This window comes from Suillus plorans (genome assembly GCF_016647745.1).
Source record: "Suillus plorans strain S12 chromosome Unknown HD556scaffold_54, whole genome shotgun sequence".
In the NCBI taxonomy this organism is placed as follows: Eukaryota; Fungi; Basidiomycota; class Agaricomycetes; order Boletales; family Suillaceae; genus Suillus; species Suillus plorans.
In genome coordinates, this window is record NW_024537438.1 from 138,001 (window position 1) to 163,234 (window position 25,234).

Below are 25,234 nucleotides of genomic sequence, written 5' to 3' on the forward strand. Positions count from 1 at the left end.
GCAGAGAAACGGGTTTTCTTTTGAATTCCAACCTTGTAAAGACATGTCTGTGGGAAATTTACCGGGTCTCGCTCGTCACGAACATTGTTCACCAAACTTTACAATGGAACGTCAAAACATCGGATATCATTTCATCGTAGTATGAACTAGGCTACAAGTGGACCATGCTATAGAGACAGAGAGGGTGCGTAGAAACGTGATGGAATGCAAAGACATGCAAGAGTTCAGAGACAAAAAAAACGAAAGACATGTCAACGAGGAAATGCAAAGTGACGGAAAGATGCAGGTACATTATGGATATTAATATGCATGAATGAGCGAGCTGCGAGTGATGATGATGGATACAATAATCATAAATCGTCGTCGTTAACGAGAGCAAGGAGACATCGAAAAAGGTAAAACAAAACCTTTGAACAAAAGAACAACGGAAAAGACAATAGACAGGAAGATCGAAACCCCACCCACGCTCAGACAATTAAGCCCTCAAAAACATCTCAATAGGAATCGGTTTCCTTCTCAACCCCGCACTGCCTCCGCTCTCACAGCTCCCGCTTTCAGACGACTCAGAAGACGTCGACGAGTGTGATTGTTGACGGCGGATGTGCCTGCTGGGCGTGGGCGTTGTGGGCGGGGAGGGCGTCGTGGGGAATAACATTCGTGTTAGGGGCATTCTGTACGGACTCTGTGACCGGGTCTGATTCTGGGTGTTGCTCCGCGTTTGTAAAGGCGATGAGCTATGTGATGCACGAGATCGAGGAGGCGTAGACATAATCGGAAGCAGAGGAGGAGGCGCCCGCCTCGACCTTGAATTCAACTTCGATTTGGACACAAACACCCCACGCAAGGGACTCAAAATTGTGCGTGGAGGTTCAGTAACGTGTGAAGATATCGTGGAACAGCTCCATCGACTGCTGAGTTGGTGGGGTTCGGGTCCTGGAGTGGGAGGGAAGGAGAAGGGGGAGATGGGGGCGTTTTCTTCAGACGAGCTCGAGGATAAGAAGGAAGAGTGGGATTGACTGCTTGAAAATGAGTCCAGAGACGACCGGGGAGTGTCAGAGTCGGTGCTTGCGCGGGGAAGGCTGAGTATTTCCGGGACTGCTGGTGCAGTGGGGTGGATGTCTTGGCTTGGTACGAAGGAAGGCTGAGAATATATGGATTCTTCCTCATCGTCAAACCATATTTGTTCGATGACGATTGGGCAAACTGGCTGTTGCTCCTCTTGTTCGAGAACATCGAGCTCTTCGATGTCAGAGGGGACAGCCATACGAGGAGGGGGGCGGTTTTCAATTGGGGGTGGGGGTGGTGGGTAGACTGGCAAGGGTGGAAGGACACGTTTTTTCCGGATAGCTGAGATTGGTAGCTGCGGAACGGGTGGAATAGACGTAAGAGGTGGGGTAGGGAGAGGAAGGAGTGGGAGAGCCTTTGAGAAACGACTGCGTCCGCGTGGTTTTGGTGGCTGGGGTGCTACCTCGGGTGAGAGAATGATAGATTCTGGACGGGCTGGTGCTGGTGCAGAGGGCACAGGCGAGTATAGGGAGATAAAGTCCTCGAATTGGCGTGTGTAAAAATCGTACTCGTCTTCTTCTTCAGGAGGATTGGTGACGTCCTCGCAGACTATAGAACGGGTCTTGGTTATACACAGAGGACGAATGGTGATGCGCTTTGGTGTTAGACGGGGAGTTGGAAGAGGAAGATCTTCGTCATCTGATGCACATGGGGTAGCAGGCATGCTATCATCTGTGGAAGAGGATGCAGATAGAGTAGGTGAACGAGGGGTGTCATTGAGCATGACCAAGGCATCGTCGATCGAGAATGTGAATTCGGATAGAGTGAGGCGTGAGTCATTGTGAATTTCTAAGCACTCTGGTATTATTTCGAGGGTTGATGGACAGCCAGCGTCTGAGGGTTTTCTGGTACGAGTACGAGAGCTACGCTTCAATGAAGCACGATTGAAAACTGTAATGAGGTTAGTTACTTGGTAGTCAAAGACAAGAAGATATAACTCACGTGTATTCATGCTGTAGGTGAATGGATGAAAAGCCTTGAGTGCATGGCTGGTATATATCTAACTTTGAATAATAACATGTCTTTTGTGCTTCTAAACCATTGTCCTCTTTTCGTAGCATCAACAACACTTGCCTATTTCGAAGACCGCTGACTTTAAATTATTGTTTACATTCATTGTTTATATACCCACGTATCAGTACTAGTACTGTCCATATCTCCGAAACGACCTTCTTGATGTTTGCCAGCGCATAACCCACGCTTCATTGATAGGCTCCCAGTGTTATGTGCTCAAAGATTCCATTCCTGGTTACAAGCATCCCCGCTTCTCACCGCGTTCCACGTCTCGAGATGTGGGTCTCACATCTTTCGAGGTGCACATCACAGTGTCTGAACGACCTCAATGTAGCCCGCGTCAGTCCTATCGTCATCTCTCCAGGCCAAGTTTTTCCCGCTTTATGTCGTTGTGGAAGGCTCCAAGTAGCTCAGCTTGTCTTCCCACTGCATCGTCCTACCGGATGTTTTGGTGACTGTTTCACCCTTGGCGCCTGTGTTGTGTGCTCCGTAGGCTGACGATACGATGCTTGTTTCGGCATTTTACATTCTTTGTAGTAGCCTCTCTTGAAATACATCAACTTCTCACTGCGACATCGTACTGGTTTCAATCGTCTGTTTGTTAGCGCCCGTGCTACGTACTTCTCCTTATCAGAAACAAAAGACCAATTAATCGCCGCATCATCACAGCAATTAAATCATCGATCAACTTCTATTTCTCTGCTCTGTGAACCGAGTCTAATCTCATCATCTCCACCTTGTACTCAAAATTGAAGTTACTCGATATATTGGGCCGTTAGTATGTTCGTATTACGTCACGTTCAACCCGTGCATACAATGAAGCTCTTCCATGTCGGTGAGTCGTGCGGTTAAATCCAGGACACAAACTACTGAAACTCACGCAATGGTTGTAGATGCAGGTACTACATTCACTCTGTTTGTGGCAAAACATGGGACAGTACCCAATGCTAGTATCAGTGGGCATGGCAGATATTGATGATGCAAAAGCAGTAACGAGGGCGAACACTCGCACGATTGCAAAGGAGAAACGCATTATGTATGATGAGGATGCGATCGAATAAATCTGAAATGTCATCTTCTTCCTTTTATATGCTGAATAACTTGTATATGCATTTTAGGAAGAACTTATCTGTTGATCCACCGCAACCCTAATTGAACGATGTGAGTTTGAACTTTTTTGCAAGACTCTCGGCCTGTACGCTCCTTGCTGGCATACATCATGCTTTCCCAAGGAACGTCCGGAATACACGGTGTAAGTGATTCCGACTGCAATTGAGTACTGATACCATCATGACACAAATTTAGCTTGAGTCGAGTCGAGAACTCTGCTCTTACTACGCGATCGTTTCTGTTGGAAATACAGCACAACAGCCAGATCGCAGTTGCTCACTTAAGTCATTTTCATCTTCAGGGTATAATTATCGCGACCTTCTGAGTCTTAAGTAGGCAGACCACGACGTTAGTGCGTATGTACCCCAACACCTCGTACCGACAGCCTCGAGAGTCGAGACAGGCACTGACTAAGCATCAAATCACGTGAGGTTCGTTGCAGCAGTTGAGTAACTGCGTTCAAGTTGACACCGTCATCCTCAGTGCCGCTGGTTGATATCCCTTCGTATTCTCCGAAGCCTTGCTAGCATGACGCGACTAGCTTCATCCGTCACCTGGGAAGGGGAGATCCGATCTTGTCATGCCACTGTGACAATAGGTAGCATGTGGCAATTAGTGATGGCCAGGTCCGGTCCTGAACCACGGTTCGAACCCGAACCGTTTCGAACCTGACCGAAGTCCGGTTCAAAGTTCGGGCAATAGGGGGAACCGAACCGTCGGTCCAGTCCACGGTTCGAGGACTTGCAGAATTCTCGAACCTGGTTCGAACAGGTCCGAACAGGTTCGAACCGATTGTCAACGAGGGATGGGTGAGCGAGTCGCCCAGCATAGAGGAAATCATAGCTCCCAACGGATTATCAGGCTGAGTGCGTGGCGGAGGAATTGCAAAGTACAACGTTGCTATCTCCTGTAGTGTCTAAACAGTGCGGTTTGTCTTTAGAAAATCAAGCAAGCAATAATCATTTGACTCATCGTCCGAACCTCCCTGGTCGCTAAGACGCCACCTTTAGATTGATATGTTCCACAAAGCCTCACCCAGCTCTCGTGCATCACTTTATTCTTCTCCCCATTTGCACGTTGACATGTCAAGACAGCAAGCTGACAGAAGTTGAGCACAGGCTCAGTCGTATGTGTGATTTCACCCGTAGGAGTGACAGGCAATGGAGATGATTGCAGTGGCGAAATCAGTTTCGGTCAAGATGAAATCACTTGTGCAATGAACTGCGAAATGAATGTGCGAGCTCCGACGATGTTGCCATTTTGTAGATATCTGTGATGAGAAGTCATGAACCGGGGAACGAAGGAAATGGTATGGACATGAGTTCCAACTTACAGAAGTGTACCTCGAAGGGCAAAGTTCCCTAGAGCTCCGCCCGCTGCTGACCATTCTATCATCATGTTCGCTAGTGAACGTGCGCTATCCCTTTTTCCTGACGCAAGGAAGTGAGGTTCTGCCGCATCGAAAGCCCCATCTACACATCGTGAGCACGACAGTCAGTTTTGTAGATACTGCCGCATATACCTTTATATAAGAGCTCTCCGATATAGTGATGCAGGTCTTGGTCACCTGCGGGACAATGCTGGCTAACTTTCAGGAGTTCTCTCGCACTCTGGAAGAGCACGTCGATGGCAGTGTCGTACTGTCCAGACTTGCTGTACCGTGAAGTGAAGGTGCGTGTTTTCTGGTGCGCTTCGTAGGGCTGCCCAGACGCAACAAGCGGTAGGATCGCGTTCAGGGCGCGAGAAGATGAACCGGATTGTATATGAAGTTTGACATTTTTTGGGTCCGGTTCTCGGTTCAAACCCTTGCTGAACCGGAACCGGACCATTATTGGACCGAACCGATGGTCCGGTCCACGGTTCTCTGAATTTCCTAGAGAACCGGACCGAACCGGACCTGTCCATCACTAGTGGCAATAGCTACAATATACCTCGTGAGTGAGTTTGAATCCCCGGTCGGGCCTCGAGCCATGACCTGTACTTTTGTTGGCATGATTCAGGTCATACTTTACAATCTTATAAGGAATGATGTCTTTCAAGGTCTGACTCGGTGAATCATCAATCAAGGGTGCATAGCATATACACAGAATAAGTGATGATGACACCTTGAGGCATAGGCTACGTGTAGCGCGAAGAATCATGTATGTCAGATGAAGCTTGGTGCGGGACTAGCACTCTACTAGTATGATGTCAAGTTGCACCATCACGGTGCATATTTACGGTCATTCGTAAGATCTTGATCTTCGGAAATCGTTTATGGTCTGTAAGTTTCTTCTAGTTGATGGGTTCCATCGTGCTAATGATGCGATAGTGTTCATTCAGCCGAGAGCAATCAGCGTCTGCGTGGCTGGTGATCATCCCATCATATGCTACAAGAACGCTCTTCATCTACATCTATTTGGAAATATTACGGGCAAGGTCAGGTCTTTATTACGTACAGAACTTATGTACACCATACAGGTCGATCAATGTTCATTTCTAGTTTGAAGTCAATTCAGACAGACAGGCCCCGTGACGTTTCCTAAAACTTTCAGAAACATCTGTCTAAACGCACCTACCTTCCGAGAAACCAGGACGCGGAGATCCACATTCCGTGCTAATTCCATGCATATAAGAAGTTACTCCGTGACTTGTCCTCGTCATCCCATTGCTGTTTGACTACGTGATGTTAGGGAAGTTCACAGACAACAGCACCTTTTAGCGGGAAAACGATGGAGTGGGGTACCCCTCCAGCGGGGGGTGACACAGGCGGGTGTTTGCCACCATTTGCTAGCTTAGTCAGGCCTTCGGGCGTTGTCGTAGGTAGCATGATTGTTAGGTAGAGGCCACACCAGCTTCCGTCTGCCAGAGGCAAGGACATTGTCAGCCGCGCCAGTCCAACGATGCAATTCGACGTTACTTACAAGTACAAAATGATCAACATACACTCGCGTGTACATAAGATATGCACATTCAAATGTGTTGCAGATGAGCTGACGACTATCGAGTAATTTAAAAGTGAGTCGTCTATTCCAATTCCTCCATTATTCGAGTAACAGGAAACTTTATTTAGTTGATCAACTCAGCAATCGATCACTAGTGACTCGCGTGTCAGTGTCATGAACCATACTGCACCGATGTGAAAGCAGAAACACTACTCACAGCACATATAAAGGCGAACTGCCGTGTCGATGAGTCATGGTTAAATCCAGGACACAAACCACTATAACTCACGCAAGTTTTCCCAGGGCATCTGCGGCATTCGTGTTTGTAGACGCAAAAGACGGGACAATCTTCGATCCCATCCTGAACAGGCGTGGCAGAGCTTGATGACGCCATCTGAGCTACGACGACGAGGAAAATTGCAAAGGAGAAACGCATTGTGAGTGAGGATGTGATATGGCCTGAAGGCTGAAATAAATCCTGACAAGTTAGTGAAAATTACAGATACCTTCCTTTTATATGTTCGTCATGATTATGCAAGATAACTCCATCGAACTGCAATGCCAGCAGATTGAACAAGGTCTGTGTGCAATTTGGTGTGGAACAGCGGAAAATCTTTTGCTGGTGAATCGTGCGATCCCCAGTGAGAAACGGTCCTAGCCATATCTCCGGAAAACGACGGAAATATTGCGACGATATTCGCGTCGATTTTCGGAGAAAGATGAGACTTATAGTCGATTTTTAGTGACTCGCATCGAGCGAAATATTGTATCGTCGATTGTGTTAGTGTACCGTAGATTCTAGTATATTCCCGTAGCTCCCAATTGACTTGTCCATATTTGCTCAGGATGACGTAGCCCGCCTGGCGCCAGCTTCTGGCACATGGGAGTCCTTGACAGAAACAAATCATTGTTAGATATACTTGTAAGGTAAGCAGACAGTACTTACCGTGTGATGGCAGCCGCCTCATTCTCGTGTTTCTACAGCAATAGATATCAATTAAAATACATTGGGTAGCTTTTAATGGAACTCACCAATTGACTGTCTTGTAACGATGTATCTGTTGAAGCCGCTGGACCTGTCGGTCATTGGGACAACGGTATTGAGCTAGTGATGTAAAACAGTCAGTGAATGAATGTGACAATGCCAGATAACTCACAATGTTCAAAATGTGTGCATATATACACCGTAAATAGCACTTACTTGTCGCAAGAACAGACGACTGTCGAGTGAGTGGGATCAGTAAATGGATTGGGCCGTGAAAAGGCCTAGTACTTATCTTGTTAGTGGCCAAGCGAGAAAGTCATGTGTCAGAGAATACTAAAACAAATCTATCCGGGGCACATGCTTGTCTGCGATAAAAGAAATAAGCCCCAGACGTGACGATCTGCCCAAAGTGTTACATAGAGACTATGTAATCAAAACTCCGCAATGCCGAAATGCTTTACACCATGCACGACTTCTCCGCGGAGCGTGAAAAGGCATTGCGGCAAACGTGTGACATAGTGTGACGAAGTGCGCGAACTCTAGGGAAAATGCACTTTTCTGTGCGGTAACTCTCCGCTGGACTCAACACGTCGATTTTCGAAATAGAAACTAGCAGACCTTGTACTTTCGATGTCACGCTATCGAACTGTCAAAGAATTAATTTTGTTTGTTTGTGCGATGTGGAGTAATAACCGTTTTGCCAAAAATGTGCGAACTCCCGTGGAAATCTAGTACCTTCTCAGTTCTGAGAAACCAGGACGCGGAGATCCACGTTCCGTGCTAATTCCATGCATATAAAAAGTTACTCCGTGACTTGTCCTCGTCATTCCATTGCTGTTTGACTATGTGATGTTAGGGAAGTTCATAGACAACAGCACCTTTTAGCGGGAAAACGATGCAATTCAACGTTACTTCCGAGTAGTGCTGCCGTGGTCCAGTTCCGAACCGTGGTTCGAACCTGACCATTGGTCAGGTTCGTCCTTGGTTCGGTCCATGGTCCAGCATTTTGCACGGACCAAACCGGAATGAGGTTCGTGGTCTGCTAACTCCTGTGCGGTTCATCTATAGGTTCGGACCTTCCCGAACCGTTCCGAACCCCGAACCGAATCTTCCTTGCAACACCTTCAAGGCTCAATCACACGCTTATGGTCATTTTGACTTCTCGATCCTCAAGATTCGCCATGGTCACTTTGACCTTTGGCATTCTCAAGACTTTTTTCGACTTATCCTGTCCGGAGGTTCGCATCCCGCACACCCTGCTGTCCGATAACGCCTACCTGTTCAATCAAGCTCAAGGTATGACTTTTCCGTCAAATCAAGCGCAATAAACTGATTGACATATTATATTTCTTAGGATCCTTCAATGCATACTATGAGTTAGTAGGAGATTGGGTATTCACATATAAAGGGAGCAAGGTGAGTGATATATTTTGACTACCGGTACAATGTCTGAACCTGAAGCACAGTGTGCCCTCAACCCAGACGGGTCTCTAAAGGACGCCAAAGACATCGTTTTTTACAACGATCCTGATGATGCCGTCCCCATTTCCGCTCCATCCTCCTCTGCCCAGCCACCCACAGACGCCTTCTCTGTGCTACTGCAGACTGGACACAAACCAGTGCCACTTACTGCAGGTGCCAGTGCTCGACGCTCCATTCGCACCTCTAAACCTTCTGCGCGCCTTCGTGATTCCGACAACGCTTGTTCTTCAACAAGCCGCAAGCGCGCATTATCTAGTGCAACCGAGCAACTAGTTAGGAAGAAGGTTGTGTTACAGCTCTCCGCTCCATTATCTGACGACGACACGGATATTGATACTGACCATGGTGCTGGTCAATCGGATGAGGCCGAGGACGAAGATGTACCAGCACCTGAGGACAAACCTGAGGACGAACCCGAGGATCTTCAAGACACCACCATCCGAGCCGCTTTATCAAAGAGTGAGCGCAGCGCTGATATTCGAACAATCTTCACTCGCGACGACAAACATTGGGTCTGCAAACCTTGCAGGGATGCCGGTGAACTTGAAAGCAAGTACACGTTTCGCGGAGGTATCTCTACACTACGCACGCACATTTGTCGGTATGTTCATGTCTTCTTTCTCTTGAATGATCACTAATATTATATATCTATCAGTAATAAAGGCCATTTTCAACTTTACAAGTCACGCTGCAAAGCCGCAAACATCACCATGCACCCTCGAGCGGTTCCAACTGGTGAGGTTCAATCCCTGTGAGTTACATTTGCCGTATTGTAGTGTGTTGTACTGATTCATAGATAGTTCAAGGCAATCCACCCTCGATGGCAGCCTTGCCCCGAAAGCACCCATGTTTACCAAGGCAGGGCTTCTGGAGTATATTATGGAGTTGATTGTGACCGAGGACGAGGCATTGCAACTCGTCGACAAACCAGCCTTCCGCAACTTGCTTCGTTATGTCCGCCCCGCCCTTGCTGAAAGTGACGTGCCACACCGCATGAAACTTACGGAGACTGTTAAGGCCCGCGCAGTGCAGGTGGTCAACGTCATTCGTGAGCATCTCGCAAAGGTAGACAGTCAAGTCTCGATGACCTTCGATTCATGGACGTCAATCATCGGCGACCCTTTCTTCTCCATCACAGGCCACTATATCTGGAGCCCGGATGACAAACCCCAGCAATGGGAGTTACGCCGCGAGCAACTCAGTTTTGCGCACATCCAGGGCAATCATAGTGGTCAGAATACGGCTCGCTTGATTGTTGATACCATTGACAAATATGAACTACGAAATAAGGTAAAGTTTAGTCTACTACTTTGCTGTGCTGAATCTAATCAGTGTGTTGTAGGTCGGATGGATGACCTCTGACAATGCCACCAATAATGATACCACCATGAAAGCAGTTGGACAAGAAATCGATCCTGAGGGTACGCGGTGGGCACCTGATGCGCGCCGCATCAGGTGCCAAGAACATATACTTAATCTTGCAGCACGCCACTTCGTTGACGCTGTCGCCCCCACACCTCAAGCTGCTCTCATGAAGAAAATTTGACAAGCGCTTGATAATGGCAACGACGCTGACCTCGACACCTTAAATAAACAGCTTTCTTCCATGGACGTCAGTAACGACGACGACAACAACAACACCTTATTCGATACTGGCGATTCACTTGGCAAAGCTCTTGCCCTCATTGAGCAGGTACGTGCTATATTTTTTAGACTATTCTTTTGCTGATCGAGATCCTCAGATCCGAAAGTCCCCTCAAGCTCGCGCATTTTTCTGTAAGGCTTGCAAAGAGGAAAACATACCTGAACTTGAGTTGTTGCAATGGATCCGGACTCGCTGGGCGTCGCTATATAAATGCCTGGACCGCATGTTGCTCTTGCGTCAAGTGAGTTGTTTTTTCTTTCAATGTTTAAAAGTGGTCTGATTTTAATTAAATAGGCCATAAACCGTTTCACCAACCTTGCCGAATGAAAGCAACGAAGTGCCAACTCTTCACAACAAGACTTACGACAACTTCAAGCTCGATTGAAGTGATTGGAGACACCTCAGGCTTATTCACCAAGTCCTCAAGGAACCAGCCATGGCTCAGCAATCGTTCTCATCAGCAAAACATCCAACCGCATGGAAAACAATCCCTACACTAGAGTGCCTCACTGATCGATGGAGATCCATGGCAGATAACCCACAATATCTTCCGATCACTGATGCGATTGAGGCAGGACTCAAGAATGTCGACAAATACTTCAAGAAAACAAGTCAATCGGACGTTTATTTTATTTGTCTTGGTGAGTACTATCAATTTTTAAAACTCGTTCTTATCTAATATAATTTAAGTTCTTGATCCACATCAGGAAAAACCCCCTTTCTGTATTGGGGACAATTAGAGCCGATTGTATCAAACTTGGAAAATCCTTTGCCGTTTTCTCAAATGTGTGCCGAAAAGACCCAAATATCCGACAGTCCGAGCCAATGTGCGCAACGAAAAAAAGAATTCAAATGCATCAGTAAATTTTGAGATACAGAATGCCATATCATTATACTAATTTACGAATGCCATGCGCAGCAAGCAGCACTTCCAATAGATGAGCTTTTCTCGCCTCCTCGCACTGTTTGATTTCAGCGTCCCAACGATCTCCTACAAGTCGATAGATATAGTTTTGAGACACCGTCAGAGGGGCCGGAGTCTGACGGTAGGGGGGGACGGGAGTTTCAGGGATTTCGAGTGGGGGAGTTGCCAATATCCCCAACTCCGGAATTGGAATCCTGCGGGTCAGTGGTTTCTTAGACCTTGTACTTATAGTGAGTAACTGCCGACAATCAATGGACTCGGACTTACTTTTTGACGGGCGACTTCTTAATGGGTGAGTTCCCATCAACGCTAAACCCAAATGAAAGCGAGCGTGGGCTAAACAGTCATCAGCTTTACATCCGAGAAGCAATCATTACAGCATCCAAACAACCCACCGCTTCCCCGGTTTTAAATTCTCTTTGTCTGATTCCTGCAACAATGTAAGTCAAATTTTTTGTAGTACAGACATTAGCATCTGCGCACCATAATAATAAGACACAAGTTGATAGATAGCAGTGCACGATCAAAACAAGAACGAATCGATGACTCGGTGTTGTGAAATTTTCGTCCATCAATGTGACCAAGCCCGTGAGAATAAACCTGTCAGTCCCATCACGGTGCGTCTAAAACAAAGTTACATATGCATCTCTATCTGTAAAGGTATTAACGAAAAATGTGCTACACCTATCTAATACATTGCTTGTTGTCCATTCCCGAGGAGCCACAGGTCCAAACTTCGGCATCAAGTGGATAGAACGTCGGATATTGCGGACAGGCACGATGCTCGCCTGCCTCTCACCATCACGAAAAGCCCGCAAAACTTTATACATGCCATGGTTGGCCTGTGGTCTGTTGGCAAATGGCGTGAACCATTCGACATATGCGAGGTGATCAGGGACATTTAAGTTGCGAAACATTGCTATTTTTGCTTTCGCCAAAAGGGAAAACACAACCTGGACCTGTGCTACACAGTATCCTAATGGCGGGTTGACTTGTTAGTACAATTCCACTGAAAAACGGCCCATACCTACCTTCCACACCCAAAGGTCCACCATTACCCAAATTCACAAGTGCCGTGTCAAACCTAGCAGGCACGTTCCTATGGTGGCGGTCGTGTCTGGCTGGTCGAGCATGAATTGAGTCGACAGTAAGGTTGTTCGGTGTTCCGTCGTCATTGATGATGTTGTAATGGATTTTATGAAACACGGCCACAGATTGAAAAGGGAGTATCACATCCACGGCCATGTCCTCGAGCTGTCGTGCAGTCAGATCCGGCTCTGTGACCTGCACTACAAAATGTGTGAGGGCTGCACGGAAATGCACTGCACCATACTCGGCTGCAAGTGCCGAGAAAGTCACTCGTTTAGCAGAGGGGTGCTTTGCGACTTTGTATTGTCGGGAATACAGAAGATCAACGTGTGGTGGGGAATAACTGAACGATTGGTGCTGATTTGAGGAAGCTAAGGAACGACGCCACTGAATGAATTGATGGTGCCAAAGAATCTTTTCTCGTCGCTCGAGCCAAAGGGTCATCTGCATATACTCATCTTTGTGGTTTGTTGCGCGGTAGGCATCCTTTGCGAGGTCGATATGAAGCCGTTCGGTATACTTGGTATTGTAGTTGTTGGTCGTTCCAAAGTGTTGAATCATTGAAACATAGTGTCGAAAGGAGTGGAGCTTAGGCAAATTGAACGACGAACGGATACCAAGATCCACGAATATTGACTTGTTGTCATGAAAGCGATTGAGCGCATCGTCCAGAAGATCCAAGGTTCGTTGTGAGTGACAAGGATAGCGTGAAAGATACAGGAAGTCAAGCAGGCCTCTTACAGCACGGACCAGTCGGAGTGGTGATGCGCCATTTGGCAGGCCAATATCAATGATTATTCCCAGCAGGAACCGGCAAATTTGTTCGTGCTCCGTGCCACTAACTCGCGAGAGAATGGATATACCTTTCATGAAGACTCGCACATTGTGGTTAGGAGGCAAGCATTTGCATCACGCATCAATTTCTGCATCGCTGAATGCAGATTTGATCCATGAGATCAGGTGCTTGACGAGTCCTTGGTACAGTTGATGCAAGATGTCGGGAGTGATGGCGCGAAATATGTTACAATGCGGTAGGTCTTCCCAGAAAGGATGATAGAGGGGTTTGATTCCTGCACTGCGACAGGCCTTAGTAAACTCATAAGGGTCTTCATCGACAAGAGCGAGTGCATCAAGAATGTCACCCAGATCGCGGGTGTGAAAAGGCAAATCCTTACTGCCAAGTTCGTCCGATGGAATATCACACTTCGGACATTCACCAGTCTTGATGCCTGTGACAAGGAGCTGTTCGGGGTAATCTCCAATGTAACAGGCAACCAAAGGATGCCCACGCCGTAACGCACCATCTCCGCTCATGATTGCCATCCCATTGATACCTGGCTCTACCAGTGGCTCAACAACATGGCGCATGCAGGCATGGAATAGATTCGCGAGACTTCGGCGTCTCGCTGATTTGTTGGTAATATGTTCTAACTTGGTGGTGGGCAGATAGGCGAGGAGTATCTGAGCACTGTGAGAGGGACGTCGACGGATCTCCTTGGGCAAGTTTCCAATAGTCATGTACAAGGGGTAGGCAGCTTTATTCCGAAACATCGTTACTTGCGTTTTGTCAGATGACAACAAGATTGGTATAACGGTGGCGCCCGGTTTCTCTTTCTCAAGGTGCTTCTATTAATAAACTCCGAGTTAGCGGTAAGTAAACAAGGCTAACTTAGTCCGTTACCTGTGTATTCCACCACCATTTACCAGTATGTAGATCGTGGTATAGCCTTTGCATCTCGTCTTGATCTGTATAGTGCCGCTCTGGGACAAATACAAGGTAAGGTGCAAACTCTGGGTCTCCATAAAGCGCTTTGACACAGTCGATGATATCTCGACAGTACACATCAAAAGCTTCACCCGCCACCAAAATCTCCTTGCGCTGGAAGCAAGGCCGGCGTGCAGGTATCTTTGTATCAATTATTTTGTTTAGTTCGCGGGAGTTCTTGTATGACAACCCTAGCTTCTCGCACACCTGGCTACAGTGAGTATCCCTCTCGAACTAAATATCATTCCATAGTTATACTCACTCCTTCGATTTCGAGAAGGTCCGAGAACGATGTAGAACCAGGGCCTCATGTCTTGGCCCAGTGCGCAACCTCATAGTCGATTTGAGATGTAAAAGGTGCCCAAATTCCATCCTCCTCGCCAAAGGACACCTGCTGATGATAGTGATGGTAGCCACTCTGATGACATCCTTCATCTGGGTCCGAGTCTGAATCCTCCAAGTCCTGGGTAGCTCCTGCATTGCGAAGAGGGAACTTAACAATATGTGGTCGTTGAAATAGTGGGGCTTCTGCATCGTGCCGGTGAGCACGATTTAGATCAGTGCCGTGAGTGTCGGAAGATGTGTCTGTGATGTGCGTGCTATCTTCCTCCATAGGCAAATCCTGATCTTCGATGGTCTGCTCTGCAACAGGAGGCTCCCAGTCTCGTTCTTGCTCAGCTACAGCTCCTTCAGCCTCCATATCCTCTTCCTCTGATTCCAAACCATCACCTTCAGCGTCTTCTTCAGCATCATCCTCAGGCCATTCCAGGTCCTCGGCTGCAGTGTTAAAGTAGTCGCCCTCAAATATATTAGGAGGTGGGTTTTCGAAGTTGTCCAATTCATGCTCATAGACTGCGCCATCAGATCGGTGTTGTACTTCGGATACCTTTGCAGTTGTTGGACTCGGAGGATGTGACTCGAAATGTAGATTTGGTGCCGAAGGTACATAGTTTTGCATCTGCTCGTATATGATGATGCAAGCAGGATTCTTAGATTGAGCTAGGTGGCGAGAATAACCATTTTTAGTGAAGAGATGCTCACATCCATCGCAAGTAGGCATGATAGTAGATTGGCCTATGAAACTTTGGAACCGGATTGACTTGGTGAGTTTGTGTTAACGGCGTCTGCCGGATTTGTGACTTTTTTTTTTTTTGCAAATCGATTCAATCGATCAGTTCTCTTCCTCTACTCTACTGTGATGGCAAAAACCAAAGGACCCACTCCCAATGAGAAAGCTGCAGCCATGCGTGCAGCCAACTTGCAAAAAGCTGCAGCTCCGAGTCCTGCAACATCGGATGGCCGGCCTGTAAGACAGGCCAAATCTACTGCCTACAAGAATCAAGGTCCGTTGTTTGTTGTGCCTTGCAATCATTACTGTTGGTGTGCGCTGACCCACTTATTTAGTTTGGATGGCAGAAAAGAGTACTAATCGGAAACGTGCTGCATCCAACAATGCCAAATCAGAACACATCAAGATGCCTCGAATCGTGACATCTGACGCGAAGTCCAACACCAAGGTCGTGTCTGCGTCTGAACTGTTCGACTCAGACAACAACATTGCTGCATTAAGTGGCGACTCCGACGAGCATGGCACCGGTGACGACTCGGACGACAATTTAGATGTGTCCGATGATGATCTCAAATCCCTCAAGGCAGACAAAAAGAAACTGAAAGAAGTACTGGATCTTGAAGTAAGTTTTTCATTATGGTTGGAAGTGTCTGCTCTGCTGATTTCATCTCATGTCAAGCGACCTCAATTTGTAAATTGTGCACGGTCCAAGAGCACTGGCTCTGAATCGCGAGGTTCTCATCTTAGTAAGGGCACAAGTGACACTGATGATGACTCGGATGAGCCTCGCATGACTCATGCAGCTGTCTCCGATAGAGACGATGACATGAAGGCCACGCGAAAGACTCACTACCGCACACTGGCACCAGACAAGTCAAAAAAAACGATTAAACATAAGGTATTGTCCTATTCTTACTCTGTTTGCTTATTGTATGTACTAAGGTAGGTTGCAGAACACTTTGACCGAAGGAGTTCGAAGCAAACGCCAGGAGAAACGAGAGCAGGAGGGGAGTTCATGTTTTTTTGTTTCTTTTCAGACGGCGCTGACTGCTAGTTTCATGGTTGATAGAAACCGACTTGGCGGGATAGTACTGAAGACATGAGTGATACGCTTGTGACTGCCTCAAATCCAAAACTTGTGCGAATGCGCGAGGAGGATTGGCCTCTGAGCAGCTGGATTATTTATAGTACATCAGGCAAGGTTAACCTAACAGATCAGCAGGCCCATATGCAAGACATGCTGCGCGCTTCTATCACCCGCATCCTCGAGTACCTCGTGTTCGAAAATGCGTATCCTGACTTGGAGCATCGGCGGAAGATTACGGGGGACATTTTGCTCGCATGCACCGACGATCGACCTGAATTTGAGGCTGTCAGGTCACGATTGATGAAGGATGCAAAATATGTACGAGCCCTGGCTTCAGTGGTACGTCTTCGAACTGACACTTAATGCTTCACATTCTAACAACTTTTCATAAGCCTGAAGGTCGTATCAGCCATTTCCGGAACAATGTGCGAAAAGTGGCTCAAGCGCATGTAGCGAGTCACTACGGTCTCATCAAAGGCGCTGACACGAAGGTCGCTGACCTCTTGAAAAAAAATATGTTCATATATCCTGTCAACAGTAAGGTATGTGTGCTAATTGATTGATTCATACTATCAACTGATGTGTGTAGGACGAACCGATTCGAAGCAAGCCGTACCAGGCACCTGCCATCCTGGACACCATAGCGGAGGCCTTTTTTGTTGACAATGCGAGCGTCGGAGTTAAATTTCACGAGAAATTGGTGTCGACTGTCGAGGATCGTCTGGACGAGAGGGAGCTTCCAGTTGCTATGGTTGCTCTCGCAGGAACAGCGGTGAGTTCGATTTAGGACTCCCTGAGCGAGTTACTTATTGCTGTCTAGGTGCGCAGCGTCATCATGCAATATTCATCCGAAAAATACGACCGTGATTTTAATTGTGAATTATATAGCGGGATCTACAAAACACTCGTAGGTATCCTGAATGGTATCTTTGACACTAGTGAGCGCAAGTACCACGTACTGATGCATTCTGTCTATAAAACTGTCTAGTATGTGCTCGTTCGATTGATTTTCTCGTTATTTTACTGATCGTGTATTGCAGTGGCTCCAAGGCCAACGTGGTGTGCGATCTCGAGATGGACGAGGCATTGATGTTCCTTGACATTGATGCAATGCCAGAGTCGGAGGAGTAGTAGGTGATGAGCGCTAGTAGTAAAATTGACTAGGATTCACCTGAATTTGATTGTTTTTGCGATGTTTGAATTGGATCTATTGTCTAATTTACGCTTTGGTATTGGTAGTAATTAGGGTGAATTGTCTACAATTGGGAGGGGGACTAAAAAAATCAGTCATATCAATGGAACATATCGAATCCTCGACAATCCGCGAGAATTCGGTGATATTGTGTCAAATTAGGAATCACTGATTTCCCTGATGCAAACTATAAGCTTGCATACGTTGAAGGCTGGTGGGATTTTGGAGATGTTGCAGATGGCAGAGCTCGTCTGGAGGCCGTGGTGAGTACTCGTCTATGTTGTTTTCCTGCTCTAATCTTTTTTTTTTTTGTAGTTCGATGACTATTATACACCGCCGAGTTGAACACCTACTACCAATGAGCAATCCGCTCCGCCGACGAGAGCTGCCAGTGTACGCAAGCACTATGGCGACGATTGGATGCGCGAGGCTATTAGGACGCGTAAGACATCAGACCACCTTACTCACAATCCTCGTCAAGAGCTCAACATGTACTTGTCTTCGCCACTAGAGGAGACTGATGACATTGTGGCCTGGTGGGGGGTAAGTTTTCTTTTTGACTTGTTTTTTCGCTACTAAATCTACTTAATAGCTTCACTCGCTGCAATACCCTACACTCGCGCGCATCGCGCGAGACTATCTACCCATTCAAGGCAGCTCCGTTCCTTCCGAACAAGCATTCTCAAGCGGAGGAATCACTTCGACTATCCGACGCAATGCACTCGCGACTGACACGTTCACTGCACTACAACTACTGAAGGGAGCATATAGGAATGGGCATCTTTCTGCAGGAGTAGAGGCTGAGGGACATGCGGCTTCATTGGACATGTAACTACGAGTACAAATATCTTGCCTATGTTTTTTTTTCCTGGCTGTAATTTTTTTGCGTTCGGTTCGCGTTCAGACCGAGAAAAAACCGAACCTGACCGCTGCGAACCGTTCGCAAAGGTTCGGTCTAAGGTTCGTTGAAATAACTAGAACCGAACCTTGGTCCGGTTTTTGGTTCTCGTCCAACCACCTCTGTATTGAGAGTATAGCGAGACGGTCACGCGCAGCTAGACACAAAGGTATGAATATCTCAGTATTCGAGTTGAAACTCCGATTAACAAACGTTGTACCTAGACACAAAGGTACGAATCTAATATAACGTTAGACCTCGAGTCGAACATTACGAAAATACTAACTTACATCTCAGTATTCGAGTTGAAACTGAGATGTTTGGATGCGGGTACCTGGGCTTATAAGGTGAGTCTCCCAGGTACAGTCATTTACGCTAAGCTAAACTAAAAGATGGACAGCGCACGAGTTGGCCACGACACGTCGACCTCATTCTCCGTTTGGATGCGCTCGCACTTGGTGTCCTCTCCCTTGGCTCTACGCTTCGGCCGGTTGCTGCCTCTCCCTCTCGGCTCTCATCCTTTCGGCCTTGTCTCCTTCAGATTCGTCGGATCCCAACACTCCCCCTCGAGCGCTATCCAAACGCATCATCCCTCTCAGTCGTTGGAGTCTGGGTCGCGGTAGAGCCTTGGTGAATGCGTCGGCCACGTTGTCTTCGGTGGGGCAATAGAACAGCTTGAAGATGCCGTTCTTGACGTGTCCACGGACGAAGTGATATCGTAAGTCGATATGCTTTGTTCTCGATTGGGATTTGCTGTTGGAGGCTAACACAATGGCTGCTTGATTGTCGCAGTATATGGAGGTTGGGAGGCTTGGGGCTTCGTAGAGTTCGCCGATGAGGAGCTGTAGGAAGAGGAGCTCGCGCGCCACACTGGTAAGCGCGATATATTCAGCCTTTGCCGTCGATAACGCTATTAACGGCTGCTTCCTTGCACTCCAGGCTATGGGTGCACCGTTGAACATGACGACGTATCCCGACATCGAGTGTCTATGAGGCTGCGACGCCCAATCGGCGTCGACAAACGCCTCTAGGCCGGCATCTGTGGCTCCCAAGGTAAGTTCCATGCCGTCCGTTGCCTTTAAATAACGGAGAGCTCGTTTTGCAGCTTCCCAATGGGCTCTGCCGGGGTTCCTCATGAACTGCGACAACGTTGCGACTGTGAATGCAATGTCCGGTCGCGTACTGGTGGCAGCATACATCAAGGACCCAATGGCCCTTTGGTAAGGTACGTCACGCATATCCTGGATTTCGGCGTGGGTTGCAGGGCCTTGCTCTACTGACAGGGTTGTTGTAGCCTCCATTGGGGTCTGTACGCTCTTGGCGTCGCCCAAACGAAAACGTTCGACGATGGTCGCAACATATGCCTTCTGAGACAGCGTGATGGTACGTGCCACTCTATCCCTTGTTACCTTCAGACCTAACAACCACTTTAGCTCTCCCAGGTCCGATATCTCGAAATGCTTCTGGAGTTCGGACTTGAATCGCTGGATGTGGGCTACGTGGTTCGCTGTTACGGCCATGTCGTCCACGGACACTGTGATGACTGTATGCTCGTTGGAGGTACGTTTATAGTAAACAGCTTGATCGACTTTGGACCTGCTGAATCCCAACGTTAGGAACATGCCCGATAGTTCTTCGGCCCACTCAAATCCTGCCTGTTTCAGGCCAGGCAAACTCCTCCTCAATCTCAGCACCTTTCCACGCTGGTCCTCCTTCAAGTAGCCGGGCGGGGCACGCATATATATTTCCTCCTGGATGCTGGCATATAGGTAAGCACTTTTGATATCAACCTGGTGTATCTCCCAGTTTCGCTGAGCTGCCATTGCTAGGACCATCCGGATCGTTATCATGCTGGCGGTGGGGGCGAAGGTGTCGAAGTAGTCGACGCCGAGCTTCTGCCTCTGCCCATTAGCCACGAGTCGGGCCCGCAACTTCAGCTTCTCGCCGTCCGGTCCGCGTTTGGTGGCCAGGATGTAATGGCACGGTATGACGTTGGCGCCTCGAGGTGGGTCCACTACCTCCCACGTACCTAGCTTCTCCAACTGACTTATCTCATAGTCCACCGCCTCTTGCCATTCAGCGGCATCAGGACCATTTAGGGCCTGTTGGAGTGTGGGTTCCGGCACTGCGGCAGCCAAGGCAAGGTGAAGATAATTTTCTTCATCCATTAGGTCTACCTCTGACGCCTCTAACAGATTCTCCATCGTTAGGGCAGCCGTCTGACCCTCGTTTAGGGCCGCATAGTATCCGGGGGGTGGTCTTGCCCTCGTCGGCCTCATTGGAGGAGTAGATGGCTGAGGTTGCTCAGGAGTAGATGGCTGAGGTTGCTGAGGAGTAGATGGCTGAGGTTGCTGTGGCATGGTGATGGGCTGGACGCTATTAGGTGAGTTATTATTACTGTTGCCGCTATTATGTTCGTTAACAGCAGTAGACTCCCCCTCGTCCGGCATACCATCGGCTGCCAGGATCGGTGTGAAGGTGACATTCCTTTCCACCGTGACTCGACGCCTGCCGGGCCAATATACCCGGTATCCCTTACTCTCAGCGTCTACCCCCACGAAGACTGCCTCCTCTGCTCTCGCCTCTAGCTTGCCAGCCTCCAGGGCATGGACGAAAACCGTTGCCCCAAACTCGTGGGCTCGCGACAAGTCTGGTTTGGACTTGCGCACCATCTCGTAGGGCGTGCTACCTGGGATGGCTCTCGAAGGTAAGCGGTTCTTGAGCCATGTCGCATAACTAACGGCCTCGGCCCACAGATACTTTGGCATGTCTTTGCCCAGGAGCATCGCTCTCGCATGCTCGACCAGGGTGCGATTGAGTCATTCAGCGACACCATTCTGTTGCGGTGAGTCGTGCACTGTTAGTTGACGTTCGATGCCTTGCTGACGCAAGTATTGCTCAAACTCAGTGCTCAGATACTCCCCTCCTCTGTCCGAACGGACTTTGCGCACGCGCACACCTGGCGACTGCCGGGTCACCCATGCCTCGTAGGACTTGAACGCTGTAAGTGCGTCACTCTTTTGTTTGAGGAATTCCAGTCGTGTTTGGCGGCTGAAGTCGTCCGTAAAACTGACATAATATTTGCAGCCACCCAAACTCGTCGTCTGGGCCAGTCCCCAGAGGTCCGTATGGACTAGATCCCCATAGGTGAGTGCGCGCGTTTTCGTCTCTTTGGGAAAGGATTGCTGCACTGACTTAGCTTTCACGCAGGTATCGCAGAATTCGGCTTTAGATTCCGGGTCTAGGTCCACGCCCACTATCATCCCCTTCTTCACAGCGTCCGCCAATGCGTTTTGGCCAACGTGGCCCAGCCTACGATGTAGCTGGCCAAGGGTAAGCTTTTCTTTTGCTACGTTTGCGTGGTGACCCTGACGCGCTTTTGTCATCACGCTGTATAGTCCCTCGACCTGTGGGATTTCGGCTATGACCTTTCGTTTAGGGCCGTGCGACAAAATTTTGCACATCTTCCCTTCAAATAGCACGGCCAGGCCAGCGGACGCAATTCGGTTCGTTGATATCCAGGCTATAATGTCATATTGATGCATCACAGCAGGCTAAGTAGCCTGGTTTTGTGATGCATCAAGCTTGCTCAATGTGTGATGCATTATTAATGCATCAGGGATCTGACAGTGATGCATCATCCATCCAGTACATATTTGGGCTGTGCCGTCCATATTTGGCACACATCTGTCCATATCGAGCGGGTTGTCCCGCTCCCGGTTGGACCTTGCTTACGTACTCCTTGCTTCTCACTTCCTCCTGGTAGTACCTTGCTTACATACTTGTGTCCGGCTACTCATTTTTCACTTTAGTAGGCCTCTTACTATTCCAGGTGTCCTTTTTGCTTACATACTTTAATACTTTGGCATCTGCGTACTCAGTATCGACTTAGTTAGCCTCTTACTGTTTCGAGTAGCCCTTCGGGCTTAGTAATATTAGGACAATGGGATCAATGACGCAATCTTCGAGTTTTGAATTCACCAAGTCCCTCGCTGACGCAATCTTTCAGTTTTGAATTCACCAAGTCCATTCCACCACTATTTTTCATCTTATGCATCTCACATTTATATTTTTGTACATAGTTAAGACAATTTTCTGATTATGCACGGAGTCAAATTGTTTTTTTGAGGTCAAAACAATGAATTGAATTGTCGGTGTGATACAATATTTGATACGGTGCAGTACAAGAATATACACTACTACACCAGTCAATCAAGCAGTGTGCGATTATAATACCAAAATATAGAATGACATTGACAAAACTCTCCCAACTTTCAAGAGTGTCGAGCCCTTCTGTAGTGTTTATTAGTATGATTACCCTTTGCACTGTGATAGAATTGACGTACTTCCGTGAGTCTGCGGGACAAGCACGACGTGTTGGAACTCCAATGTCATTATCACGCTCTCGTGGGTTGAAGGGCACATTGTTGCGTGTGCGGAGACGAGGCACATGCGCTGCTGGAGGGTCCGGCAATGTAGATCGGCCCATAGATAGTGTAGGAGCCGGAGATCTCTCAACACGTCGTCTACGCACTCCACAATGAGAACGGACCTCTGGCTGGTCAAGGAGTGGATCATTGTCCTGTTCTTCCTCACTATTTGCAGATTGAACAGCCGGAAGAAGTACCTCCACCTGTGGATTCGGAGGTAAATATGGACTATCACGGTTGTCTGGAGATGTCAGGTTGGCGAGAGACAAGTCAGATATCGTACCCCGAGCATTATCGAGGGCACCAGGATCGAAATTAGGATTGTCGACAATATTGGTGAAGGCGTGGGGATCGAAGGCAGAAAAATTGATGGTGCCCGCTATGATCGGGTCAAAAGCGGCAGAGGTGCCCCATGCAGTATGCAAGTTGCTCTATGTGTGCAATGAAACACATTCTGCTGCATATTGATAAGCTATTACTCACTATGTTATCCCCAAGAATTTCTTCAGGTTGCGGAGTCATTTGATACAGGCCGCTTGTATCAAAGGATGGGACATCCTTGATGACTCGACTCGTACCCTCCTCGACACTCTTTTCCCGCTCATTGTTACAATCTTCATCGCTGTCCCAGTTTGACGACGACTCGTCGTCTTCATCCATTGCTGACTCATCATGTGGTAGGGTAGACTCGAATGCTGATTGGGGGAAAGGCTAAGTCTGGTGTCTCTGTATTTAGAAAATTCAAACATACCAAGAGTGTTTTGCACAAACGCTAGGAAGGCAGCCTGCATTCCATCGAAGTCTTTGTATACATGATTGAACTGGGCGCCGCTTTGAAGTTCGCCAACGTGGTAGCTTAATTAACAATGAGTACGCCTGAATTCCTCGTGTTTGCAAATGTTGCTCACTTGAACACTGACGTTTCACCCGTCCCAGGATCACGACCCCCCATGAGAACGGTAAATTTCCATCCACCTGTAATATGCGCAAGATACTTCAGGATGCGGTCGAGCATTGGACCAAGCTGCTGGATAGCTCTACCCAGAAGATCCAAGTCAGTGATGCTGAGATACAATCGAATAACAGTACGTACTTCACTTTTGTGGCATCATCAATTTTTAATGCCTTCCCAGACTTCAGCTGCTGGCGCTTTTTTGCAAACTTTGCTTTTGCCTTGCGATATTTCCTATTGATATCCGCTTTGACAGACTCACTTTCCTCCAAGTACATTCGCCGTGTAATCTCACGTCGTTTGTTCAGCTTCGGACCTTTATTGGTGATATTTTCTGCTGCGATTGCATCATCTGCAGTGTGCTTAACCTTCGCTCCATAGAATTCGTGTGAGTAAATATCGATTTTTTGTGGTGCTCGTGTCCCTTTGAGTTCCACGCCCCCACCTAAGATGGTATCGAACTTCAGGACACCCCTGGCGCCTTTGGAGCGAGCATGACGTGCAGGGTTCATCTGCCACCTATACCAAGTGACCAATTGCTGTCAAATTAATCAGTACATGTTTTATTCGATTTTTGCGCATGTGTCTTACTTGCTGACGTGTCGCAACTGCGGTCGCCAGAGCCTTGATGCCATCCGGGGTGCGAACATAATCGTCTGGCATGTCTTTGAAGATAACGTGTTCCTCAGGCCACCTTTCAAACCATAAAGCCCAGATGCGCGTGAAAAAATCGTCATAGTCCTTGGTCGCGGCAGTCTCGCGGTATTCAGACATGAAGCTGAGGAGAAACTCCTCTTGTTCTGGAGTAGCCCATTTCTTACCCGCCATCTGAAACAAGCTGTAGCAGGGTGAGTTTCCCAAAATGAAAGAAATGCTTGCCAGCGCACTTTCACGGGTACAGCGGTCAATCTTGGGTAGGCCACGAGAGACAAGATTCAAGCACGGTGATCTTCAACTTCTTCAGACCGGTTCCTATTGATAATATACGTGCCTAGGATTTCACCAATTCGTCTGATTTATGCGCGCAAGGCAAGTTCTCAATATCTACGCTACATTACACATATGATGACACCTGCATCCCGCATACACAGAATACTACCTCGTCTAGCTCAGCCACCTTCTCGACTTCTTCACAGGAAAGTACTCCTTCATCGTCACACGTGTCTCCTGGTACAACATGTTCATGAGTATAAAAGTCTGGATGCGCTTCTCCTACAGTCAATACATACCCCCTTCAGATGAAATGAGTAACGACGTACTCGACGACGGCACCTAGTGGCTTCAACGAGCAATTCCTGCTGCAGGCCAGACAATGCTTGGTCGTGCGGTATCTCCACAAACTGCACAGCACGTTCAGGCCAAGTTGCGAACCACTGGGAGTAAACACTCTCCCAGAATTCTTCCTGCTCTTCTACTGACCCTGAACGAACAATTTTAAAAGCAGGCAAAAATGTTTTAAGCATGTCGCGTTGGGCACGCGTGAGGACTGCCATCTGCGACATGGACATAGCGAGAAGAAAGCAACAAGCTCTGGGATACCGCTGTGAATCACAGAGCCGAGCCTGGACATGTCTTCGCAAATAGATCTGCATATAGCCACAC

The 25,234-nt window shown here is 47.9% G+C and overlaps 8 protein-coding genes across 8 annotated transcripts; 2 read left to right on the forward strand and 6 right to left on the reverse strand.

Annotated features, from left to right (window-relative positions):
• Positions 1–78: 78 nt before the first annotated feature.
• On the reverse strand, positions 79–2,099 carry HD556DRAFT_1394636 (uncharacterized protein). Its single transcript, XM_041303649.1, has 2 exons — positions 2,008–2,099; positions 79–1,956 (listed from the first exon to the last, which is right to left on the reverse strand). Exons 1-2 carry the CDS (start codon positions 2,015–2,017, stop codon positions 476–478), a joined length of 1,491 nt encoding a protein of 496 aa, XP_041156962.1. The 5' UTR covers positions 2,018–2,099; the 3' UTR covers positions 79–475.
• A 616-nt stretch (positions 2,100–2,715) lies between these two features.
• Positions 2,716–3,220, reverse strand: HD556DRAFT_753651 (uncharacterized protein). The gene has a single exon (XM_041311507.1). The coding sequence runs from the start codon at positions 3,152–3,154 to the stop codon at positions 2,855–2,857; it is 300 nt and encodes a 99-aa protein (XP_041156963.1). The 5' UTR covers positions 3,155–3,220; the 3' UTR covers positions 2,716–2,854.
• Positions 3,221–3,873: 653 nt separating this feature from the next.
• On the reverse strand, positions 3,874–5,018 carry HD556DRAFT_1491760 (uncharacterized protein; the record flags this gene model as incomplete). The annotated part of the gene is made up of 6 exons (XM_041308809.1): positions 3,874–3,947; positions 3,979–4,105; positions 4,171–4,308; positions 4,399–4,459; positions 4,523–4,661; positions 4,712–5,018. 6 exons carry the CDS (start codon positions 5,016–5,018, stop codon positions 3,874–3,876), a joined length of 846 nt encoding a protein of 281 aa, XP_041156964.1.
• A 1,199-nt stretch (positions 5,019–6,217) lies between these two features.
• Positions 6,218–6,613, reverse strand: HD556DRAFT_753713 (uncharacterized protein). Its single transcript, XM_041311508.1, has one exon. The coding sequence runs from the start codon at positions 6,547–6,549 to the stop codon at positions 6,286–6,288; it is 264 nt and encodes an 87-aa protein (XP_041156965.1). The 5' UTR covers positions 6,550–6,613; the 3' UTR covers positions 6,218–6,285.
• Positions 6,614–10,186: 3,573 nt separating this feature from the next.
• On the forward strand, positions 10,187–10,552 carry HD556DRAFT_1446530 (uncharacterized protein; the record flags this gene model as incomplete). The annotated part of the gene is made up of 3 exons (XM_041307112.1): positions 10,187–10,273; positions 10,323–10,466; positions 10,520–10,552. 3 exons carry the CDS (start codon positions 10,187–10,189, stop codon positions 10,550–10,552), a joined length of 264 nt encoding a protein of 87 aa, XP_041156966.1.
• A 1,221-nt stretch (positions 10,553–11,773) lies between these two features.
• On the reverse strand, positions 11,774–15,064 carry HD556DRAFT_1433520 (uncharacterized protein; the record flags this gene model as incomplete). The annotated part of the gene is made up of 6 exons (XM_041305230.1): positions 11,774–12,126; positions 12,182–13,077; positions 13,153–13,700; positions 13,921–14,211; positions 14,267–14,310; positions 14,422–15,064. 6 exons carry the CDS (start codon positions 15,062–15,064, stop codon positions 11,774–11,776), a joined length of 2,775 nt encoding a protein of 924 aa, XP_041156967.1.
• A 1,153-nt stretch (positions 15,065–16,217) lies between these two features.
• Positions 16,218–17,148, forward strand: HD556DRAFT_1243016 (uncharacterized protein; the record flags this gene model as incomplete). The annotated part of the gene is made up of 4 exons (XM_041298333.1): positions 16,218–16,499; positions 16,553–16,702; positions 16,771–16,932; positions 16,981–17,148. 4 exons carry the CDS (start codon positions 16,218–16,220, stop codon positions 17,146–17,148), a joined length of 762 nt encoding a protein of 253 aa, XP_041156968.1.
• Positions 17,149–22,524: 5,376 nt separating this feature from the next.
• HD556DRAFT_1446538 (uncharacterized protein) lies at positions 22,525–25,134 on the reverse strand (the record flags this gene model as incomplete). Its single annotated transcript, XM_041307113.1, has 8 exons — positions 22,525–22,543; positions 22,597–23,111; positions 23,164–23,375; positions 23,432–23,535; positions 23,589–23,717; positions 23,774–24,171; positions 24,224–24,460; positions 24,892–25,134. 8 exons carry the CDS (start codon positions 25,132–25,134, stop codon positions 22,525–22,527), a joined length of 1,857 nt encoding a protein of 618 aa, XP_041156969.1.
• Between the last annotated feature and the right edge of the window lie 100 nt (positions 25,135–25,234).

Coding starts and splice junctions, on each gene's coding strand:
- HD556DRAFT_753651 (XM_041311507.1), bottom strand. CDS start 3,154: ATGACATTTCAGATTTATTCGATCGCATCCTCATCATACATAATGCGT.
- HD556DRAFT_753713 (XM_041311508.1), bottom strand. CDS start 6,549: ATGCGTTTCTCCTTTGCAATTTTCCTCGTCGTCGTAGCTCAGATGGCG.